Raw genomic sequence first — 23,249 nt, forward strand, 5'->3', positions numbered from 1 at the left:
CACCATAGGGCCGCCACCCCACATGGAGGTGGGAATCCCACCTTTGGGTGGGAGTCCTAGTTGGGCTAGGTTTGCCCCTCCTATGGAAGGTTTTGGTTTCGGGTCTTATTCGAAGACTTGGACACCAACACTTGGGATCCACCTATATAATGAGGGGCCAAGGGAGGGGCCGGCCACCCTAAGACCACAAGCCGGCCGCCCCCATAGAGTGGCCGGCCACCCCCTCCCAAACCCTAGCTTTGCTCCTCCACTTCATATTGCCCGGCTTGCTTAGCGAAGCTCCGCCGGACTTCTACACCGCCACCGACACCACGCCGTCGTGTCTGTCGGATTCAAGAGGAGCTACTACTTCCGCTGCCCGCCGGAACGGGAGGTGGACGTCGTCTTCATCAACAACCGAACGTGTGACCGAGTACGGAGGTGCTGCCCGTTCGTGGCGCCGGAACCGATCGTGATCAAGATCTTCTACGCGCTTTTGCAAGCGGCAAGTGAACGTCTACCGCAGCAACAAGAGCCTCATCTTGTAGGCTTTGGAATCTCTTCAAGGGTGAGACTCGATACCCCCTCGTTGCTACCGTCTTCTAGATTGCATCTTGGCTTGGATTGCGTGTTCGCGGTAGGAAAATTTTTGTTTTCTATGCAACGTTATCCTACACTAAACCCTAAAACTCATGGATGAAATTGCTTGGTTTTTTCAAAATCTGTTACTCCATTTGTTCTGTTTTAGTAGTGCGTGTACTTAAGGATAATTATGCACAAAAACATCTTTACGGCTAAGTAACGATCATTCCAAGTTACTAGCTGCATTGATGCGTTTTGATTTAATAATGACACAAAAATATATTCAGGTTCGCAAAAGGAAAAATACAAATAAACTATCCGACCTACCGGATTCGAACCAGTGACCTAAGGATTTATCTGCAACGACTACAGTCCTCCGCTCTACCAACTGAGCTAAGGTCGGGTTTTGTTTTGTTTCGTAACTTAGGTTTCTTATTTTATACATGTTGTTTTCACAACTTCTGCTTATACGTCAAACCGACAAAGCAATAGTATTTTTGACGACACACGCTCTAAGTAGGGTCGTAAAAGTGCGGCCATGGTCACGCAAACTCCTCTACCAACTGACGTGCAATTTACAATTTGGGTAGTTGATGTGCCAGTTTTTTTTTAAAGGGAGTTGATGTGCCAGTTATACATGCTTGTTTAAGAAATAATCTTGGAAGTACTAAATTTGCCAGGCGTTTTTAAGCTTCGAGTGTCAAACGTTTATTATGAGCTGTGATTAGAGAAACCCTTTCTTTTCATCTGTTCATGGAGTTGCGGCATGCAGCCATCAGTATCACCAAAAAATGAGTTATTGTATTTACATTCATCTGATTCATTGTTCTTTCTATTATAAAGTTAAACAGGACCTGAACACATCACATACTAGGCGTACAAATTTGGAATAGTTCATAACACAGATAATTTGGAGAACAGTGATAACTTAAGCAAGTCTCAAGCTCAAAATATTTGACCCCATCCACAAAATAGTTCCAATTTCATTGCTCTGTTCTGTGACTGCCACAGCTGCTGGGGACTTGTTCAGAACATTCTATGTTACTGCCCTGCTCAATATAACCCAAGGGGCCAATTAGTGAGGACCAGCATGGTTCTACAGGGCGTATCATTTTCCAATGCAAAATTTGCTGAATATGTTACTCAGAACTTCTTCAGATATGTCCTCTCCACTGATTGTTGCCAGAGCCAATGCAGCTTCCCTCAAGTCTATAGTCCAAAAATCCAATGGCAACTGCTCACTGATCGACGACTCTAGTCTTGTGAAAGCTTCTTGAGTCCTCATGAGCTGTTCCAGTTGTCTCTGGACAACAAATGGAATTGGAAAACAGTCAACAATATTTCATGAAACAATTGAAGCAGCAATTCTCACAGAGCAGAACTACTGGGTTTCAACTGATGGCACACAGAAATATTTACCTGGTTTACAGTCCACCGGCGTCCCCCGGAAGGTATGGGCTCAAGACCTCTAACCTCTATTACAGCCCTCTCTAACTCAGAGATGCCTTTACCAGTGACTGCACATGTGTGTACATGTTTTCTGAAAATTCCACTGAACTTCTCGAACTGTTCTCCTGCAACAAATGGTGTGCAATCTACCTTGTTGATAACAAGAACCATTGGCACTACAGAACCTGGGGATTTCTGATCATCAAAAAGGATAAAGAGTATAATAGTTATCATCTAATTTCTTCATATATAAAGGGACACAGCTAATATGCGGCAAGCACTACTGAACAACGCATGCAAAAAATACAAGCCATCAGGCTGAATTGGTGAGAAAATGTGACTGATATACCTTATGAATCATAACATGTTCGATAAGTTTAGTGTCATCTTCAGTCCACCCATCAACTGCACTTATTGTCATGATAACCATATCAGCTCCCAGTGCGGCAGCCTCTGATCGTTCTACACCTGGTTAAGAGCAGAATGGAAGACAAGCATCAAGCCTAACAACTTCATTACCATTATTTCTACTATACTACTCTATGCACCGCAAGATTCAACGTAAGTTCGTACTTTGAGATTCACATATCGTTATTATCTTTCTCTAATATATTTTTCTGAGAAGAATAAAAGCTCACCAAGTTTTTCCACAATGTCGTCAGTTTCTCTTATACCAGCAGTGTCTAGAAGGGTAACAGGGATTCCATGAATCGAGACACTTGCTTCTACTACATCCCTTGTTGTTCCAGCTATTTCAGTAACAATAGCTCTTTCACTCTGCAAGCTAGACATTTAAGCTCCAATATCAACTATTATGGCTGCCACACGAAATAAATCAAACTATCCAAGTACATATGTGAATATGTGATTCACATTTAATATATGGAATTATAGATTACAATTGGTACTCTTAAATCAAATTATAGTGGGAGCATTCGATGTATATACTTAGGGCGCAGAGAAGAAGGAAGAATGCAACAAGATGACAAGCAGACAGCGGCAACGACGCATGGGGTGCCCAACGAGTAACAATCACCGGGGCTGCTTTAGATGAAGGCTTTATGGGGCATGGTGGATGGCATGAGAGCATGAGCAAGGGAAAGGAGGAAAGGGGGTAACTGCACTGGTCAAGATAGGATGCAAGCGGAAAAAACAAAAAGAGCAGCAGCCACACTGTAGTGCAGTCCATTCTTAAGCAGCCAGCATTATTAAGTACAAAAACATTTCTGTTGAGGACAGAGTTTGTTGAACAAAATCCCCATGCAGATCACGTTGCATTGGCCATCTACTGGAGCTTCAGTATTATACAAGTTTCATGGATCTAGGTTTGTGGGGAGAAAGATGAGCATTTGCTCTGGCAGGTACAGTAGGAAGCAAGGTGGAAGGTATTCCTTCAGTTTTCTTGCTTAATTAATATCGATGACTCACAACCAAATATATCAATTAGTTCTATCCCTTAGGAAAGCAATCCTAACTCATCTATTTTTAGAGAGCTGCCATCATGCTGCCTTGTGAGCACTTAAGGAGCTCATGCATATATAGCCTTGCCCCCATGCAAGAGCTAGCTCTATCACGTGCTCCTAGGCACTTTGTGTGAGTGTAAGGTGGGCCACATAGCTAATTTTTAGAGCTAACTACTATACATGTTGGCTACAGAGCTGGCTTTAGATGACATGGCGATGGCTTATAGCCAGCAGTTGGCTCTACTACTAAACTTGCTCTAACAATAAGATAAAGTTCATGTAACTTACGGATAAAACCAAGAAAACAACAAAGTTTAACAAGCACAGAACACCAAAACAAAGGATTAAAAGGGGGATGCTGTGCCAACATAAAGTAGAAATAACGAGTAAGAGATATCCAAGAGCATACCTTACTCCATGCATTCAGGAGGCTTGACTTTCCAACATTTGGGCGGCCAATTATTGCTATCTGCACCAATTGTAAATGTACTTTTCATTCTTCATTATGTTTTCTTTAACACTTCAATACCATGCAAATAATGATGTACCTGTAGACCAGACTGTAAGAGCTTATCATAATTTGCAGTATCCAGAGCATCCTGAACCTCTTGCTTCATGCTGTTAATTTTGCTGAGCAGCGTCATAGGGTCCAATGTAGGCATTTCGTCTTCAAAATCTAAACGAGCTTCAATTTCAGTGAGCAACTCAATGCACCTTGATCTCAACGACTTCACTAGAGTAGAAAAGCCTCCCTAAAGTAGAGCATAAGTATAATTCAGATTGGAGAACATATTTATTATTCAAAGATGTTTTACATTGGGATTTTCCAGAGAAGCTGGAGCAGGCAATGTTAAACTTCGGAATGCAAAAGGGTTTCAAGTACTGGTGGAGCCAGGAATTTTTACATAGGATGCACAAGGAAAAACGTAAGTCTTCAAAAGATGCAAATTTCTTATCTACATTTCAGTAACTAGAACAAAAGTCTTTAATTTCGCATCCTACTAATCACTTGCATATCCTAAGTTCCTAACTGCTATATTCTTTTCCATGTTTCTGGGGGTGCCGTGTAACAGGGGTGTGGCGGCCCCTGGCCAGCCACTGGTTTCTACCCTACATAAACATGCTATTGCAGATACTCCTTAGTCGGAAACATTTTAGCTTATGTATTTACAATCTAAAACACAAAAAACCTATCTGACATGGTCACACACATATCCATTCTCAAGGCCTACCTAACAGGGTAACACAAATTAAGTTATCCACATCAAAATCCTGTGACATGCCTGGATGCCAGCCAAGGCAGAGTCGGCCGCAGCTGCGGATTTAGCTGAAATAAGCCTGGAGACGTTCTCTGCTTGAGCCAAGTCCAATCTCCCATTTAGGAATGCACGGAGAGTGAATTCACCTGACAAACGAAAATGAGCACTGAGCCTGTAGTTTGTTCAAGATAGACACCTGAATCACAAGGTAGCTTCACCAGTCTTCGAACAAAAAGATTCTTGTCAGACCGTAGCTGACAAAGCTAGGAAGTGAGTGAGTATTCAACTTACCAGGGTCGGCGAGCCTGGCACCAGCTTCCAAGCAGGCCCTCAGCACACGCCGCAAGCACAGATCATTTCCATGGCACTGGAGCTCCACCACATCCTCCCGGGTGTAGGATCTTGGAGCCAGCATAGGCACCACCAGGACCTTCAAAATCGAAAAACAAAATGGGAACTCACAACACTAGTGTATCCACAGAGCGGCAGCGAGCAGCAAAGTTGCATTACCTCATCGATGACGCTGCCATCTCCGTCCAATGCGAAACCGTACTCCACGAAGTGGCTGCGCGGCTTCCAGGGTTCCGGCTCCTTCCTGGCCGGCCGGAATATGCGACCGACGACGGCGACGGCATCAGCGCCAGATAGCCGGACAATTCCGACGGCCGCGGGACCTCCGCCGAGGGAGGTGACGATGGCGGCGATCGTCCCTGGAGATCCGCCGCATCCGTAGTCCGGCGGCGGCGGGTGGGCGGCGCGCCGAGAGGGAAAGGACGGAGGCGAGCGGTCATCACCGGGGAGGATGAGGGAGTGGCCGGAGGCGAGAGCTTTGGCGCGCGTGCTTAGGGGTTTTGTGCTAGGGTTTAGCGGGCGGCGGCGGAGGAGATGTGCGGGAGGGCGCCATAGGAAGAGCAGGCGAGACAGAGCACGAGCCATTGGATTGGGATAAACAGCGAGCTGTTGGAACTTGGAACAAGGGCACAGGGACGGTATTATCTTTCTGGCATTTTGGTACTGTCATCATTCGATTTCGATCGTTTTCTTTCGACAGAATTGCATTCCATCCGTCCACGAACAAGTTGTCTAGATTCACAACCGAGAAAAATAGGTCTCACAATCTTTGCTTTTCATGCCAACAATACACTAATTCCGAGTAACATATGTAAAAATACGATTACGCCCTTATATTAAAAAAGTCATAACTCTCACATTTCCTCTCGTTTCATCAAGATTCGGACATCATTTAAACAACACTAATAGAAAACAACATTATGGTTAAACACAACTCTTGGTCACCAAGAGCATTCACATCATCTCCAACACAGAAGAATTCTCGATTGATCCGATGAAGGATTTAAGCCTCGTCTAGAAAGGGAGTTGAAGATTGTTCGCCTTTCCGTGAACAAGAACCCACACTGATCAAAGAACGGTCTGGAACTTCTAGCTACAACTGAAGAAATCCTTGTCTTCCTTCTCCGAAAAATGCCAACCTCTTAGCATTGTTCCCACCAGCATGGAATATGAAGTAATGCAACACCACCTCGTAAGTGTGACCGAAAAACTATGCAAGCTATCCACCGAAAGGAGCAGAACGTGATGAAGACATCCATCTAATGATACACCCACTACACCTGCAGTGACCTCTTACTCAAACTCGTGCCAAACAACTCAATTATTATATTTTTTTGTTTCTTAGAACTATTCCTCACATACATAAGAATATGATGTTGCCTAAATCATATATGTTTGTGACTCTTAAGAATTATGACGACAGAATTAGAGCATGATCGGGTATGAAAATAACTGCAAACATGCGAGAATTGAAGATGATGCTACAAGCGAAAATTTCAAAACTTTGAAACCACCATAATAATGAATGACCTGGACAAAATATGCAAACTTATACTTCATAATTTTGTCCATATCTTGATATGATGCTATGTCACCTTTATTTTTGGGCGACGCCCATGTCATTTTCGCTACAATTAAAATAGTCAGTTTTTATGGTTCATGCCTAAGAAGGAAAAACAATCTAGGGTGGATTTCGGACACCAAACCTTTGGTTGACCGAAAAGACTTCCTCTCCTCTTTAAATACCTCACACAGGCATTTTTAGACTCGGATTTTGATTAGATTAATAGTTAGCATCGTTGAAACTCGTGTACTTCGATTTCAAGCTAATGCCCAGATCAAGACAGCTATAAGGAGTCCCACCTTTCAAATGCATCACTAGTTCTTAAGTGTTCCCGATTTTAGGAAGAAATTATGACCTCCGTGGTCAGGCTGATCGCGTGCGCACCAGCAAGATCAATAACCTCCAGGAGATTGGCCTAGTGATTGAATTGGCCCACGTACTTGGCATTTGTAGTCGGATCGCCAAGTCCAAACTCCACCAAAACGACGTATCTCAATATTATTGAAAGATCAGACACCTTTGCTCCATCAAGTGATATCAGATTTTAGGTTGCTCGGTGAGATTTATAGTTTTCGTACTTTAGATTACATTTGCCTTCGTCCTACGGCCCATTAACAAGCAAAAAATACGGTTAGGATTTTAGATCATACCATCCTATAAACTACTCCGAGCCTTCGCATGGTCTTTCAGTGTTTTGCATTGTTGAATTTTTCTGCACTCCTCGCACCGCTCGGTGGTATCAAGTTGCTAGTCTTAGCGTCTAGTTTCCTTAGGTTTCGAGTTCTGGTCATAGTAGTCATGTCGCCGCTGCACTCCTCGCACCGCTCGGAGACCATCGCCCTCTACTACTTCCGCCACCGCGAACACAATACCCCGTGCATACGCCTACCGCCCTTCTGCCACTGCCATCATATTGCATTGCATACACCCACCATATACTTCAGCCACGATATACTTCCACTACACCCTCCCAAAATCCTAGCGCACCCACCACTGCCAAAACCCTTTGCCGCTCATTTGTCGTGACACGGTTCCAAGTAGAATTAGGTTTTTCTTCTTTCCTTTGTTACTTTTGCTCCCTGCCATCTAAGTTTCGTGCTGTAAGTTTATTCCTTCAGACAAAACTTCGGTCGCATGCCAAGAGTATGGAACCGCCTACGCTTTTTTTCTAGTGTACACTAACTTTAGACTTTGGGGATCGTTTTTTCTCCACGCGCCGTTATAGCAATATTTTTTTTGTGCTTGCATGCTCTCCAAAGCACTGTTCAGAATTTTCGATAAAATCTAAAGGCTATACCATTTTCATACCTCGCTGATGAGTTTGCGACACTCACCATCATAGTGATTTTTGGTACCTCGGTTCGCTTTTCAGACAACTAAACCCTTGGCTGACAGAAAACCCTTCCTCTCATCCTTAAACCCCATATGCGTCACTTTGGATTAAGATTTTGATTAGACTAAAAGTTAGCAATTTCTGCAACTCGTGTGCTTCAATTTGAGGCCAACGTCCAGATCCACACCACTATTCAAAATATCACCTTTCATCTTTCATCTGCAATCTTTTGATTGCATTATTAGTTCTTATTTGTTCTAGATTTTAGGTAGGAATTAAGATGTTCGTAGTCAGGCTGATCGCGTATCGGCAAGATCAGTAACCCACAGGAGATTGACCTAGCGATTGCATTGGCGCGCATATTTCACACGTGTAGTCGCTCAGCATTCGAAAGAGGCCTTGAGGAGAACCCAGAGTCCCATGTCAGGAAGACCCGTATACTCTAGAGCCCACCCCCTTAAGAAGACCAATAGCCTACGGGTGACTGAATCTCCCAGCCAGCTGCTTATGCGCATATTTAGGAAAGGCCCATGTATCTCTTTCTTGGCCCACAAACTTAGCTCTAGGACTAGACATAAATTAGAACTTACATCCTTTGCTCATTTTTCCATAGTTTAAATCCAACACTCTTCATGATGGAATTCACTCTTATAGCCAATATTTCATCTGGGATTCAAGTGGATTAGTTAACGGGCCAATAAGATATTTCAGTTTTCATCAAGAGTGAGTCGTTTGGCTTGTGGAAACCAAACGGTTGTACAGGTGTACTTGTAATTGAGTGCTTCCTTTTTTTTTTTTGAGAACTTAATTGAGTGCTTCCTATTCATCTCTATTATAGTTATTTACCCTTTACTTTGCATTTTCCTTGTGTTTCCTTTTGTGTAAGTTTTCCTTTGTATCTTTGCTTAAATTGTAAGATCGGGACCTCAACCTGTATGCAGCTCACATTCGATATCTGTCGGTGGTGAAACCATTGGTGCCATCTCGACTCAAGCCTCACAAGAAACTAGAGAGCCTTTGCTTTGGTGCTGGCGAAGCCTTCCTCTTCCTCCACACTTGCCACTTCTATGCTAACGGGCTCCTTATACAACGACACTTAATCGTGTCTTGAAGTCAAAAATGTTTAAGTTTTACCAAGTTTATTTTAAAAAATATAGGTATCCATAATATCCAATTAATATTGTATGAAAAATATCATGATTTATTTGTTGATACTAATTTGGTATTCTATATGTTCATGTATTCTTCAAAAGCCTTGGTCAAACTTACATTAAGTTTGACATAAGACAAGAATAATTAAATGGCTTTGTTTACATAGCTTAGGAATTGTCTTTCATTCCTCCTCACAACACCAAGGGATTCTCGCCTCGAGCTCCAAAGGCACATTTATCACGGTTGAGCTTCACATCATAATTCTTGAGGATTGCAAAGGTTTTATCGAGATGCATGGAGGCCACATGGTTGTTGATGATGGCGTCATCAACATGCACCTAAACGTCTCTCCCAACCCGGGACTTTAGTATGAGAGTTACCAAGCAATGGAAAGTGGCACCGGCATTCCTTGAGCCAAAGGGTATGCGACTAGAAGAAGATTGTGCTGACGGGGGTGAGAAATTTTGTTTTTTCTTCGACTTAATTGGCCGTGTGAACTTGATGATAGCCAGAGTATGCATCAAAGGAATCATATTCTTTTGCATCCTGCGGCGGAGTCCTTGGAGCATTCCTAGTTGACACTCGTGAAACATACCTATGTTGTCGGGGGGGGATGGCCCCCGGTAGGCCAAGACTATGGCAAATAAGCCACAATATGGTAGCGGTAAACCGGAGAGTAATCCGGATCCTAAGGCTAAGTTCTGCTAACCGGAGTTGGTACGAACCGGTATCCCAAGAGGGGTATACCGAAGTACATGCTCTAAGGGTTCGTGTCACTAAATGCAAAGGTACCGGAGCTTAAAAGGAAAGGTACCGGGAAACCAGTACCAGGGGTCACTGTAGCCTGTCGGCACTTTGGTCAAAGATTTCACCAAGGACTAAAGGACAAGGATGAGCGAAGGACTTCAGCTTTAATCGAAGCCCTGACGCCAAAGCAGAGGATGACGTAAAAGATACCGGACGAGGTCATCAGTCCCTGATTAAAGACATAACTGGCGCTAGGGGGCCAAAGTATCTTTATAAAGTAGCTTAGCTCATCCAAGATTCCATTAGGGTTTCTTCCCTTGTAAGCCACCCTCTCCCCTATATAAGGAGAGGGGGCACACCCTTGCGCAAGGAGTTCAGACAGAGATACGATTAGAACAACGCTTGTACCGTACATCTTCAACCTCTAGCCAAGGGCCAAGTTCATCAATACATACCGGATTCTTTTTCCCTGTTAACCAAAACCCTCCCCCGGATCCTCTAGCGCACATTCGGCCCCAACTTAAGCCATCCTATGGCATCTATTGTTTCCCCACGACGATAGTTGGTGCCCACCGTGGGGCCAGCAGTTGCGCTTGCTGGAGTTCATATCCGGGCGGGCCTCCTCACCGTCTCCGGCGAGCGCGTGGTTTCTGGCCTCGTCTACCGCCTCGGCTCGCTGGACTTCATCGATGATAACGCGGGCTGCTTCTCCAACGGCAGCCGCTTCCCCAAGAACGGCCGCATCATCGTGTTCAGCTCCCACCGCATCTAACTCGGCACTGTGAAGGAGCGCCAGTACCCCTCGCAGGTGCTGGTGGCGTCGGATCCGCCAAGGTCTTCAGCTGCTTGTGGGCCGCGCTCCAACCGCGCCGCCGACAGCGTGGAGGTGATGATGGCTGGCGCAGGAGGCGCCGGCAAAGAAGCTGCAGGGGAGGTCACCGCGCAGACCAAGTCCACGCGGACGGCCAAGCCTCCGACCGAGCGCGCCGAGATCGTCGCCGGAACTTCTACCGCTCCACCGGAAGCGACCCCGCTGCAAGTGGCCATGAGCGGGTTGGCCACGCCCATCGCGTAGAACATTGACCCTGCGGCAGCTCAAGCCGAACTGGAGGCGCAGCGACACAAGTTGCTCTCCGGTGCGGCGAACATCGTCAAGGCTCAGCAGGAGCTCAACCTGACCCTACGTGAGTATAACGTTGCCCATGGCTTTGCTTCTGTTAGCGCAAACCCTGCTAGAATTGCGGGAACCCGGCTTAGGGTCGCAACCTAGATCAGGATCTGCGCCGAGAAGTTCTTTCCGGTAAGAGTGCGTCGGTATCTTTGAGCATGGTAGAGAAACCTAAGTACAGCAGTCCGGATAAAACAATAAAAGCGGCTAGAGCTGCAGTAGAAATGTGTGAGTCGCTTTCAGCTGAGGCCTTAGAAACACAACAGGATCGAGTAAGGGAGTTACTTTCTATGATTGAGGCGCAAAATGCTGAGCTAGCTCGAATCAACAAAGCAGCTGCAGCGTCAAAATCGATTCGCTCGGCAAGTAATGCCGGAAGCAAGTCACATGGGCAGGCATCGTCCCCATATCCTGACAGAAGAGAAAAAGATGCAAATGCACAGCAAATGACTGTGTATGATCCGGTTCTGGCCGGAAAACAACAAGCCGGGCAACATGATGCCGGCAGAAAAAGCCAAGGGGCAGGCCGTGGCTATGCCAGAAATGGCTACGCCGGAAACGCTTATGCCGGTAAAGGAGAAACCGGGCAAAATTATCGAGCGGCTAGAGCAGCTTATGTTGAGGAGGAAATACCACCACCAAGGTACCAGCGAGGAAAAGCTATGATACCGGAACGATACGATGAAGCCGATTTCAGAATGGAAAGGGTCGGAGTTTACCGGAACTCATTGGGGAAACGTGTCGGAGAAAGACGCCTGCCGGACCGGGATGCGAGGCACATGCTGGACAGAGTGTATCTATCCGAAATGATTGAGGCTGAGGGTCCGCCGGGTCCGAAATGCTTTGGCCCGCGGATCATCAGGGAAGAACCACCGGTACGCAACTTTCAATTGCCCCGGGACACAAAAACATACGATGGCACCACGAAGACGGAAGACTGGCTGGCAGACTATGTCACAGCGGTATACATCGCTGGAGGTGGAGGAACCGCAGCTGGTGGAGGAAACCGGCGTTGGGCGGTGAGAATCATACCATCCTTCCTGGTGAGACCGACACGCATTTGGCTTAACAATTTGCCAAAGGGAAGCATAAACGACTGGCTTGATTTTGAAGAAGCATTCGTGAGTAACTTCAGCAGCACGTACAGGAGGCCAAACAGACCGCAGCAGCTCGCCTTGTGCCAGCAGCGCGAGAGCGAAACAGACCGAGACTATCTAACCCGGTGGAACTCCACGAGAAATTCTTGCGAGGGAGTGATAGAAGCACAAACAATTGCTTGGTTCTATAATGGGTGCCGAAGAGGTTCACCGCTGTGGCAAAAGCTACAGAGAAACATGCCAACCACTTTGGTTGAGATGATTCGGGTGGCTGATAGCTAAGCGCTGGGAGATCCAATGCAATTGGCAATCGCGGGTGATCCTTTGCCAAAGCCCCAACTGTGCCCGGATCAGTACCGGAAGAACCACCATAACAAAAGAAGGGAATATTTTCCGGATAGGAGATACGGAATGCAACAAGTGGCCGCGGTGCAGGACAATTCCGGCGCTGGCGGAAGCCAAAGACAAAAAACTGGATCGCAGCCGTGGGCGGGTCCGAAGAAGCAGTGGGTTGAGAAGAAACAGTGGCAAGATCAGGAAAAATACACCATGGAATCCGCTATGGATCAGCCGTGCCGTTGGCACACGCCAAATCCGGCAAGGCCGGTGAACCACTTAACAAAAGATTGCTCCTGGACCAAGAGGTTGATGGAGAGAGGCATGATGAAAGATGCCAGAGATGAAGGTTTCGAAAAGTTGCCACCACCGCCACCGCTAACCGGAGCGAATGCGCAACCGGTTTACGCTCAGCCAAACCGGCCGCAGCAGCAACAAGAAGTTCACTAGGTGGCACAGGGCAATAACCAAGCTCCACCGCCGGCACCTTTGGGCCGGAATGTTTACCATGATCCAGATATGTGATGTGTTGTGTGTCTGACAGAGCCGATGGACCAGCAAAGTGTGCACCGCCGTTCCATGGAAGTGAACGCAGTGATACCGGCAGTACCGAAATACATGTTGTGGTCAGATCAGGAACTGACTTGGTCGTTTAAAGATCATCCGAAAGTGATGCCGAATCCGGGCGGTTATGCTCTGGTTGTGGATCCAATCATGCACGGGCCATCGTCGCGAGTCCGGTTCAGCAAGGTGCTGGTGGACAATGGAAGCAGCATAAACATCATGTACCGGCACACCATGCAAACGCTCGGCATAACTCCAAACATGCTTGAGCCAAGCCACACGACTTTCCACGGCATCATTCCAGGACTGTCCTGTTCGCCAATGGGCAAAGTACGGGTTGATGTGTTGTTCGGAGGGCGTGACAATTGTCACGTTGAAAATATTCTCTTCGAAGTGGTTGATCTCGACAACCCTTACCATGCACTGCTGGGGAGACTGACACTGGCAAGATTCATGGCCACAACTCATACCGCCTATCTCATGATGAAGATGCCGACACCCAATGGACCCTTAACTATGGTGGGAAACTACAAGGTGTCGCTCGAAACCGCGTCCGCCGGATCAAATCTGGTCGAATTGCTGGTGATAGCGGAAGAAAAAGGAGAATTCAAACCGCTGTTGCGCTGGCTCAATCCTCCTAGCTGAACTTAGCGGCAATGAGTGGCCAGCTTGGCACACCAGCTTTCAAGCCGACAAAAGAAACAAAAGACATCATGCTGGATTCGGCTTACCCAGAGCGCACCGTTCGTATCGGTGCCGGCCTGAGTGAGGCATAGGAAAGCGCGCTTGTCAACTTCCTCCGTGAGAATCGGAACATCTTCGCCTGGTCTACTGATGACTTGGTGGGTGTACCGAGGGAGTTGGCTGAGCACTCTCTGAATATCCGGAAGGATGCGAAGCCGGTGAGACAACCTTTACGCCAGTTTGCTAAAGATATGAGGAAGATCATTGAAGAAGAAGTAACAAACCTGCTCGTTTCCGGTTTCATCGTGGAAGTACTGCACACTGAGTGGCTGGCCAATCCGGTGCTGGTCGAGAAGAAAAAAGAGGAAGACCCCAAGGCTCCGAAAGCGTGGCGCATGTGTATTGACTACACCAACCTGAACAAGGCTTGTCCCAAGGATCCGTTCCCGCTACCCCGGATTGATCAGGTGATCGATTCCACTGTCGGTTGTGAACTGTTGTCTTTCTGGATGCTTATTCCGTTTTCCACCAAATTCCTTTGAAAAAGGAAGATCAAATAAAGACTGCGTTCATTACCCTGCATGGGGCTTATTGCTATGTCACCATGCCTTTTGGTTTGAGAAACGCTGGCGCAACATACCAGTGTTGTATGCAAAAATGCCTTCACGATCAAATCGATAAAAACGTGCAAGTCTATGTGGACGATATTGTGATAAAAACAAAGGTAAAAGACACCTTAATCGATGATCTGAGGCAAACATTTGAAAATTTGAGAAGGTTCCGGATGAAACTTAATCCAAAATGTACTTTCGGTGTTCCTGCCGGAAAGCTACTCGGTTTCTTGGTATCGAGCCGCGGTATAGAAGTGAACCCGGTAAAAATTCGAGCCATCGAAACAATGACCATACCTCAAGACCTTAAGGATGTGCAAAAGTTTACCGGAAGCTTGGCATCACTGAGCCGGTTGGGAGAAAAAGCTTTGCCGCTGTATGCCTTAATGAAAAAATCAGATATTTTCGTCTGGACCCCGCAGGCAGACGCAACATTCAAGGAGCTAAAGGAAATGATAGCCACATCACCGGTATTGGCTTCACCTTTGGAAAGGGAACCCATGTTGCCTTACATAGCAGCAAGAAACCAGGTTCTGATCGTTGTGGTTGTGGTAGAAAGAGAGGAGGAAGGAAAAACTGTGCAGAGGCCGGTATACTACGTAAGCGAGGTGCTCTCCCTCTCAAAACAAAACTACCCGCACTTCCAAAAAATAACATATGCGCGTTCATGGCCGCTACCAAGCTCAAGCACTACTTCGAGGAACATCCGATAAAAGTGGTGAGCGAGGCACCTATCTCGGAAATCATCGGCAACAAAGATGCCAGCGGCCGGATTGCCAAATGGGTGATTCAGCTGTCACCCTACGTACCGGCCTACGAAAGAAGAGATGCCATAAAATCACAAGATTTGGCAGATTTCCTGGTTGATTGGGCTGAGATGCAATACAAGCCACCTAAACCGGAAGTGGATTACTGGAAGATGCACTTTGACGGATCCATAATCAAGGAGGGTCTCGGTGCAGGAGTGGTTCTCACCTCACCAAAAGGGGATCACTTGAGATACGTGTTGCAGATACACTTCAGGGCATCAAACAATGTCGCTGAGTATGAAGCATTAGTCCATGAGCTCAAAGTCGCAAAAGAAATCGGCGTTCACCGGATCATTTGCTACGGTGATTCAGATCTAGTGGTACAGCAGTGTTCCGGAGATTGGGACGCAAAAGATGCCAACATGGCCGCATACCGGTTCCATGTGCAGAAGATTGTCAGATTCTTCAAAGGATGTGAATTTCACCATGTACCGCGAGCAGAAAATGAAGCCGCGGACACACTCTCCAAGCTGGGCTCGTCCAGGCAAGAAATTCCTTCCGGAATAGCCTTGGCTCACCTAAGGAAACCATTAACCAAACCGAGTCCGGAATCCGAGTCAATTTTTATACTGGAGTCACATATTGTGCCAATGGACATTGACGAAGGAAACCCGGGGACTGCTTCATCTAACCCGCGGACTTCGGGATCGAAACCGGAAGAAACCATGATGGTGGATTACATGGAGGTTGATGTGCCAGTTTTTCTGGTTCAGGAAGCACCAACGTGGGTAAAACCTATTAAGGAATTCCTGATCAACGGTGGCTTACGGGCAGACGAAACCAAATCGAGGAGGATCCAAAGAAGGTCCAAGGCGTATAGCATCATCAATGGTGAGATGTACAAGAGAAGTGTTACCGGTGTACTCCAACGATGTGTGGAACCGGAAGAAGGAAAAGAGATGCTCCTGGAAATTCACAAAGGAGAGTGCGGGCACCATGCCTCGTCCAGGGCGCTGGTGGCAAAGGTGTTCCGGCATGGGTTCTATTGGCCCACTGCTTTGAAGGATGCTGAGGAATTAGTCCAGAAGTGCAATGGGTGCCAGAGGTACGCCAAGCAGAATCATACCCCAGCATCCGGTTTAAAAACGATACCGATAACTTGGCCATTTGCTGTATGGTGCCTAGACATGGTTGACCCATTCAAAACGGCAAGAGGAAGCATGACTCATATCTTGGTGATGGTGGATAAGTTTACCAAGTAGTTGGAGGTTAAGACGATCGCAAAATGTGATGGACACACCACTGTGAAATTCTTAAAAGATGTCATCTTGTGGTATGGATACCCACACAGCATCATCACAGACAACGGAACGAACTTTGCTCAGGGAGAGTTTAAGTGGTTCTGTGACGATAACAATATCCAGTTGGATATAGCCTCAGTGGCACACCCACAGGCAAATGAGCAAGTGGAAAGAACAAATGCACTTGTGCTTCCCGGTATCAAACCGAGGCTTATTGAGCCACTCGAAAAAACGCCAGGATGTTGGCTTGATGAACTACCATCAGTACTGTGGAGCATAAGAACCACACCAAACCGGTCTACCAGATACACACCATTTTTCATGGTATATGGAGCAGAAGCGGTCATACCAACCGACATTATCCATGACTCACCACGAGTCCAACTCTATATCGAAGAAGAGGTAAAAGAGGCCCGAGAAAATAATGTTGATTTGCTCGAGGAGCAAAGAGAGCTGGCTTTGGCAAGATCGGCCATATACCAACAAAACCTTAGACGCTATCATAGCCGGAAGGTTAACCCGAGGGTGTTCCGGAAAGGAGACCTGGTGCTACATCTAGTGCAACACACTGAAGGACGTCACAAACTCTCACCTCCATGGGAAGGGCCTTTCATTGTGAGCAAGGCTCTGCACAATGATGCCTACTACCTAATTGATGCACAGGAATCCAAGAAAGGAAAGAAGGACAGATCAGGAGAGGAAACCAAGAGCCTGTGGAACATAGCTTTGCTTCGTCCATTCTATTCCTGAAGACGTGATGTAAGGAGTTCCTTTTTGTACCTTATTTGCTATGAATAAAGATGCCGGCACCTCGAATACATCTCGGGGACTGCCGCTACCGGAATCGCATGCAATGTGTTTATTTTTTCCGCACACCGGTTTGATTGTTGGAAACTTTCCTTTCCGGTTTAGTAACGTGCTAAAGCTAAAGGAGTCTTCGACTTAGCTGTTGTCCGCAACCCGGCTTCATGGCAAGCAAGATAAACCGGAAGGTTCTAAGCACGTGAAAAACGACAAAGAAACCGAAAACAAACAAACAGAAGAAAAATATAACTAACCCCGGTCATACCGGTTTTTTGTGAAAAATTTCGATTTTTTCTCTAAGTTCGAGAAAGTGCTTGCTTGGCAAAAAAACTTTGGTCCTCATACGTCAAACACCCAAAAGAGGTAGACAGAGCCAAAGCAAAAGAACCAAGCATGCATTTGATTGAATTCAGGAACGAATCCGGAATCTTCACCATGCAAGATCAAAATAACACAAAACAAATCGGAAAGGTTTGAATCAAGCAAAGTATCGGAATGCATATAAGCTTAAACAGTCAAGCATGCAAACCTAACGGCTACTTAAGTGTTGCACAATCAAAAGGAATTAATGTTTTACATCTCCCCACCCCGACATACCGGGGGAAATTTAATGATATTGTTTCTGGTGAGGCAGGACGGCAGTTCACAGGTAAAGCGGAGATGAGCTCTCCGGGGCTTGTTCGGGGTTCACAGGTGCTTGGGGGGCTTGCTGGGCTTGCACGGGCACTTCTGGGGCAGTTGGCGCTTCGGCAGCTGGTTCCAGGATACTGGCAGCCGGTTCCTCAGGGACCTCCACCTCGGCTTCAGCTTCAGCTTCGCCTTCGCCGGTTTCCTCTTCTTCCTCCTCCCCTTCATCTTCAGTGAATACCTCTTTGAGGTCAGCTGGGGGGATGAAGGTACTGGTGGTGGCATAGCGGGCAAGCTGATAGGCCCGAGCGCGCGACATCTTTCTCCGGATCCTTGTTGGTGGGGGCGTCATCCCGCATGTTGTGCAGTGCATCCAGATCCAGGCCCTCGTACCAAGAGCACGCGAAGCGCAGTGCAATGCCAGCTCCGACACGAGCAGCGGAGTGACGCCACTCGCTCAGCCGCCGGCCTGTTCCTTGGAGGCGTTCAGCAACAAGGTCGCTCTTTTCCGGAACGGGTTCGCCGGGCCACAGGCTTTTGAAGGCCGTGATGGCAGCTCCTGGCAGTAGGCCGAGAGTCCGGTCAACAGCGCGCATGTGGGTGATCCTGGAGTACAGCGCGACGAGGCGATCCTTGGTGGTCCAGGGCAGGTTAGCATCAACCACTTCCTCAATCCGGCTTTTGGCAACAGCGGCCTCGGCGCGGATCTGGGAGTCCGGGAAAAGCTCTGGGCAAAGATTAAAAGAGACAAGTATAAGAACAAGCCGGTATATGAGTAAACCGGTGAAAACACAAAAGCTTATAAGCAAAGGGAGAAAAAGCTTACTGAGCGCCTTGGCGTCGGTATCTTTGACCATGTCCTCGATACCGGCCAAGTACACCTCGACCACTTCGTGGTGCTCTTTCTGCTCTTGCTGCCGCTTCCGCTCATCCTCCAACTCCTGGCGCAGCTGCCCCTCTGCCTCGGCGAATTGCTTCCTGGCTTCCTCCACCTGAGCGTTGCCGGCACTGATGGCCCCCTTAAGCGCCTTGGCATGCTCCGACCCATCCTGGATCAGCTGATCCTTCAGCTTAGCAGTTTCGCACCGCTGGGCCTCGAGCTCGCGCTGGTGCTTGGTGGCAAGCTCATCCTGGGCAGCTGAAATCCGGAAGGCATGTGTTTAGTACAAAAGAGAACAAGAGAAAAAACAAGCCGTCAAACGTGGCTTACCCTTGAGCGCTGCGACCTGGCGGTGAGGTCATCCACGGAAGCTTCCGACAGAGCAGCTGCACAAAAGAAACTGGTTATCACAATTCGTCAAAGGAAAACACCGGTACAAAAGAAGCCGGTAGGCTCAAACAAACCTTGGCACTGGCTGTGGCTGAGCTTGAGGGCGGCAAAGGCCTCGGTTAAGCTCTGGTGCTCCCATAGAAGCTCCTCCAACACTTGTTTCCGGGAGTCCAACACGTAAAAACACCATGAGCTATGCCGGTTTTTCGCAATTTCGCGCTAAGTACTTCGTGCTTAACCCGAAACTAGGGGACTAGCTATGCCGGTTTTTTGCAGTTTCGCGCTAAGTACTCTGTGCTTAACCCGAAACTCGGGGACTAGCTATGCCGTTTTTTTCGCAGTTTCGCGCTAAGTACTTCGTGCTTAACCCGAAACTCGGGGACTAGCTATGCCAGTTTTTTGCAGTTTCGCGCTAAGTACTTTGTGCTTAACCCGAAACTCGGGGACTAGCTATGCCGGTTTTTCGCAGTTTCGCGCTAAGTACTTCGTGCTTAACCCGAAACTCGGGAACTAGCTATGCCGGTTTTTCGTAGTTTCGTGCTAAGTACTGCGTGCTTAACCCGAAACTCGGGGACTAGCTATGCCGGTTTTTCAAGAAAGTTCGCGCTAAGTACTGCGTGCTTAACCCGAAACTCGGGGACTGAGGATATATCTACAAGTTCTGAAATTAAAAAAGGTTTTGGTATAAAGAGAAAATTCAAGTTCCGGTAAGAAATCTTACCAGCACGTTGTTGTTAGCATCATGCCAGGCGTTGTCGAACTCCTTCACGGCCTGCTTGAGCCGGCCGAAGTGCTACACGGTGTTGCGGCGGCCGCGGGGATCAATCTTCGCCTTGTCGTCCTTGCCAACGCCAAGAGTGGCGTCGGTAAGATCGGCAAGGTTCCACCGGTCCACGAGGTGCTGCAGCGCACCCAAGTTGGCGCTGCCGCGGTTCGGCTCAACCACCCGGCCAAGCTGCACCTAGACCCTCTCGCTGGCGGCCACTGCAGCGCGCCCGGTGTGAAGGACGATAGTTTGGGCCTGGGAGCCGGAAGCGGGAGCCGCCGCAGCTGTAACCGCGGTAATGAGCTGCTCAGCGGTTACCGCGGCGCCCTTTGGCGAGCTCTGGCGTGGGGCAGGAGGTGGTTTGTTCGAAGAGGCCAGCGGCGGCGCAGTTGCGCCCCTGATCGGCGAGGAAGTGGCTGGTGATGCAGCCGGTGGAGTCTTGGAGGGGGAAGTGACGGTAGCTTTCTTCTTCTTTTCGAGGACGGCCGGAACCAGAGGTTCCGAACGCCCAACATCTTCTGAGCCGGCGCCCATGTTGCTGGCGCCGGTGTCTTCATATTCTGGAGGGGAGATAAAGGCCTCCTCCGCGTGGTGGTGTTTCGTTTTTGGGGCCGCGCACCCCGAACTTGTGTTACCTTCCCGAGGGGAGGATGGAGCTTTGCCGGCACCAGATGGTGCTAGACTTTGCTGAGGAGAAGGTGTGGCCCTTCCGGCGTCTGTGGGGGTCTCCGGCCTCATACCGGGCGCGCTCCTGGAAAGTACCAGGGCGGGTCTAGGGGAAAAAGAAAAAGAGTTAGTTAAAAGAAGTAACAAGCATAAAGGTGCAAACTGAAAAGATATGATCACAAGGTTTACCCGGAGGAAACCGGAATATCATGCTTGCGCTTCCTCCCGGCAGGCCCAGTGCTCCCCTCCTTCTGGCGTTTGGGGGCTGGAGCCTCGCTGGGGCTAGCGTCCGAAGCCGGAGTCTTCCGGACTCTGGGAGCCGGAGGATCGCCCACGACCGCGGAAAGGGGGGCCACGTGCTCCAGAACCTGGGGGTTCCGGTCAGCTGAAACTGACATCACAAAGGGAAAGTATGAGATGAGGAAAGCGGGTAGAATACCTCAAGCACAACAACGTCGTCATCGCTGTCGGTAGAGTTTGCTGGATTCTGGGCAGGAATGTTACCGGGGCGGCGGGAGTGCGTCGGGCCCATCTTATGCTTGTTCCCCTTGATGTAAGGGTCCGGATCCACGTTGTCGTGAAAGATGCGCTTGGGGGCGTAGGATTTCAGCTCCTCGGAGAGTATGCGGGTGAAGTTCTGCAACACCAGAAAAAAGCAAGTTAAAACAGTGAATCACAAACATACCGGAAGCAACGATCTGGAGGCCCTATAATCTTACTCGGGTCGCTGGAGGGTCGGAACGGCAAAAGGGCCGCTTCCCCCAAACCCAGTCAACCGGCGTCTGCGTCTTGCAAATCTGTTTGGCCTTAAGGACCACGTCGGATTTGCTCAATATGTGGGTGGTGATCCTCGTGGGATCCCTCCGGCCGCCCATCTGGCTTATCTTGTGCGCGCGACACTGTAGGGGCAAGACCCGACGCGAAATGGGCGCTCACACGATATCATCAGAGAAAATCGCGGTGTCGGCGTTAAGCTTCTTGATGTACCGGACTATCCTCTTGGTTTCCTCGTGGCCCTCGGGGTAGAACTGCCAGTTGGTTCTGGAGGGAGGACTAGGAACGTATGCCGACAGATTGATAAAATAAACGGAACCGGAGTTCCGGACATAGAAAAAGGTCTCCTGCCAAGCCCGGCAGGACTCCAAGCCGGTGAACCTGTAGAAAGTGCTCCCCTGGCGGGGAGTGATTATGCATGCCCCGCACTGCACGAGCGGCTTGGGGGGAGGAAGATTGCGATCCTGGATCGAGTTGATCCGAAGGTTGTAGAAATGGGCGAAGGTCTCTACGGTAGGGAGGATACCGGCAAAGCCCTCCATGAAGGAAACGTAGGAAGAGAGGTAGAAGATGGCGTTGACCGGAAGATGGTGGGGCTGGAGTTTGTAAAAATCAAGAAAACTCCGGAAGAAGTCCGACGCCGGAAGGCCTAGGCCACGTTCAAAATGGGCGGCAAAGACAACGGTTTCGCCTGGCTCGGGCGCAGGCTCCAGCTCCTCGCCGGGAATCCGGCAGAATACCTGTTCCGGTCCTACGGGACCGGTAGAGCCCGTCGATCTCAGTCTGGTTAACGGAGGAGCCCTTCCAGGCCCAGCGGTTGTAAGCCGCGAGGTTCACGCCGGAAGCTTGGCCAGAGCTACTGGCTTCTTGGCCCCGCCTGCCGGTATCTTGATCCGGGGCGCCGGACTCTTCCTCCATCCGGGCAAGCTCTTCCTCGAGCCCATCGGACTCTTGGACCACAGATTGCTCCTCCCCCAAGGAGATCTCGGGAGATTCCATAAACTGGGTATTTCCCGAAGGCAACCCACCGGTTTCTTCGGAAGACATATTTTCCTAAGTGTTGAAACTACCTACGAAAAGATTTCCCCAGATCTACTTCTTCGCAAGGATCTAGCCAAGAGAAAAAAATGCAAAATAAAAGGGAGTAAATACACTATTGCACCCTGAAGAACAGAAAGAAGGGGAGAGAATCAGATCTGGGTGAACTGACCAGGAATCGGCGGAGGGAGTCCTTCGGACCATCGGAGCCGAGGGTTCGCCAGAGTTCGTCGGAGAGGAGGAGGACGGCGGCGAACGCGGGTGCAGAATCTAGGAGGATGGTGCGTCCTTGAGCAGAGGAAGAACGGCGGAGCGCAAGCTTGAAGAAGAAGAGGGCCCGGGCTCCGCAGTGTGCTTTTGCGGAGCTTCGCTGGAGAGCTTGGGCGGAGCGACGAGCGGCGGCGCGAAGAGCTCAAGCGGCAGAGGGTGCGAGAGGATGGCGAAGGGCGAAGTGGGAGCGTGAGGAGGACGAGGAACCGTTTCTCCCTTAAATAGAGGAGAGAGTCGTGGGCCGAAAACCGCCAGGCCCGCACCGTTTCGGCTCGTGGGCCGCCACGTGGCGCGGGAATACACGCGCCGCAGAAGTTTGCCACACGGAAGGCCACACGGATCCGGTGTGAAGCCTTAGCTGCGCGCGGGAGACGAGGGATTCGACGCGACGCCTAACACTGGCGCGCCAGGCACAGTGCGTATGTCTCTGACAAGCACATACTTCGAGATATTCTCGAACTCGTCGAGGTGAGCCTTAATGACAAAGAAACCGGCAAAAGAAGCCGGAGATATTCTATAGAGGCCGGTTGGCTAAGTGGATTCGGCAAGGTGCCGGATGCGTTTAAATGGAAAACGGAAGGATTAATCCGGTACGTTTGAAGTAGGAACCTGGCATGGCCCGTCGGATAGAATCCGCCGGACTAT

The 23,249-nt window shown here is 48.8% G+C and overlaps 1 protein-coding gene and 1 non-coding gene across 2 annotated transcripts; both read right to left on the reverse strand.

The window, feature by feature from the left end:
• Nucleotides 1-878: 878 nt before the first annotated feature.
• Nucleotides 879-964, reverse strand: TRNAY-GUA. The gene is given in 2 exon segments: nucleotides 879-914; nucleotides 928-964. It is a non-coding gene; the product is annotated as a tRNA-Tyr (tRNA).
• A 378-nt stretch (nucleotides 965-1,342) lies between these two features.
• Nucleotides 1,343-5,683, reverse strand: LOC124683989 (tRNA modification GTPase MnmE-like). Its single transcript, XM_047218405.1, has 9 exons — nucleotides 5,243-5,683; nucleotides 5,024-5,162; nucleotides 4,757-4,878; nucleotides 4,022-4,225; nucleotides 3,883-3,942; nucleotides 2,649-2,787; nucleotides 2,360-2,478; nucleotides 1,981-2,205; nucleotides 1,343-1,864 (listed from the first exon to the last, which is right to left on the reverse strand). Exons 1-9 carry the CDS (start codon nucleotides 5,666-5,668, stop codon nucleotides 1,670-1,672), a joined length of 1,629 nt encoding a protein of 542 aa, XP_047074361.1. The 5' UTR covers nucleotides 5,669-5,683; the 3' UTR covers nucleotides 1,343-1,669.
• Between the last annotated feature and the right edge of the window lie 17,566 nt (nucleotides 5,684-23,249).

The sequence above is a fragment of the Lolium rigidum genome, chromosome 1 (genome assembly GCF_022539505.1).
Source record: "Lolium rigidum isolate FL_2022 chromosome 1, APGP_CSIRO_Lrig_0.1, whole genome shotgun sequence".
NCBI lineage: Eukaryota > Viridiplantae > Streptophyta > Magnoliopsida > Poales > Poaceae > Lolium > Lolium rigidum.

What these genes read in the sequence shown, in the direction of transcription:
- LOC124683989 (XM_047218405.1), bottom strand. Translation starts at nt 5,668, where the DNA reads ATGGCTCGTGCTCTGTCTCGCCTGCTCTTCCTATGGCGCCCTCCCGCA. An exon ending in TGCCAGGCTCGCCGACCCTG is followed by an intron (nt 4,879 to 5,023) that starts GTAAGTTGAATA and finishes TTCGTTTGTCAG; the next exon opens with GTGAATTCACTCTCCGTGCA. An exon ending in AACATGTTATGATTCATAAG is followed by an intron (nt 2,206 to 2,359) that starts GTATATCAGTCA and finishes TTTGATGATCAG; the next exon opens with AAATCCCCAGGTTCTGTAGT.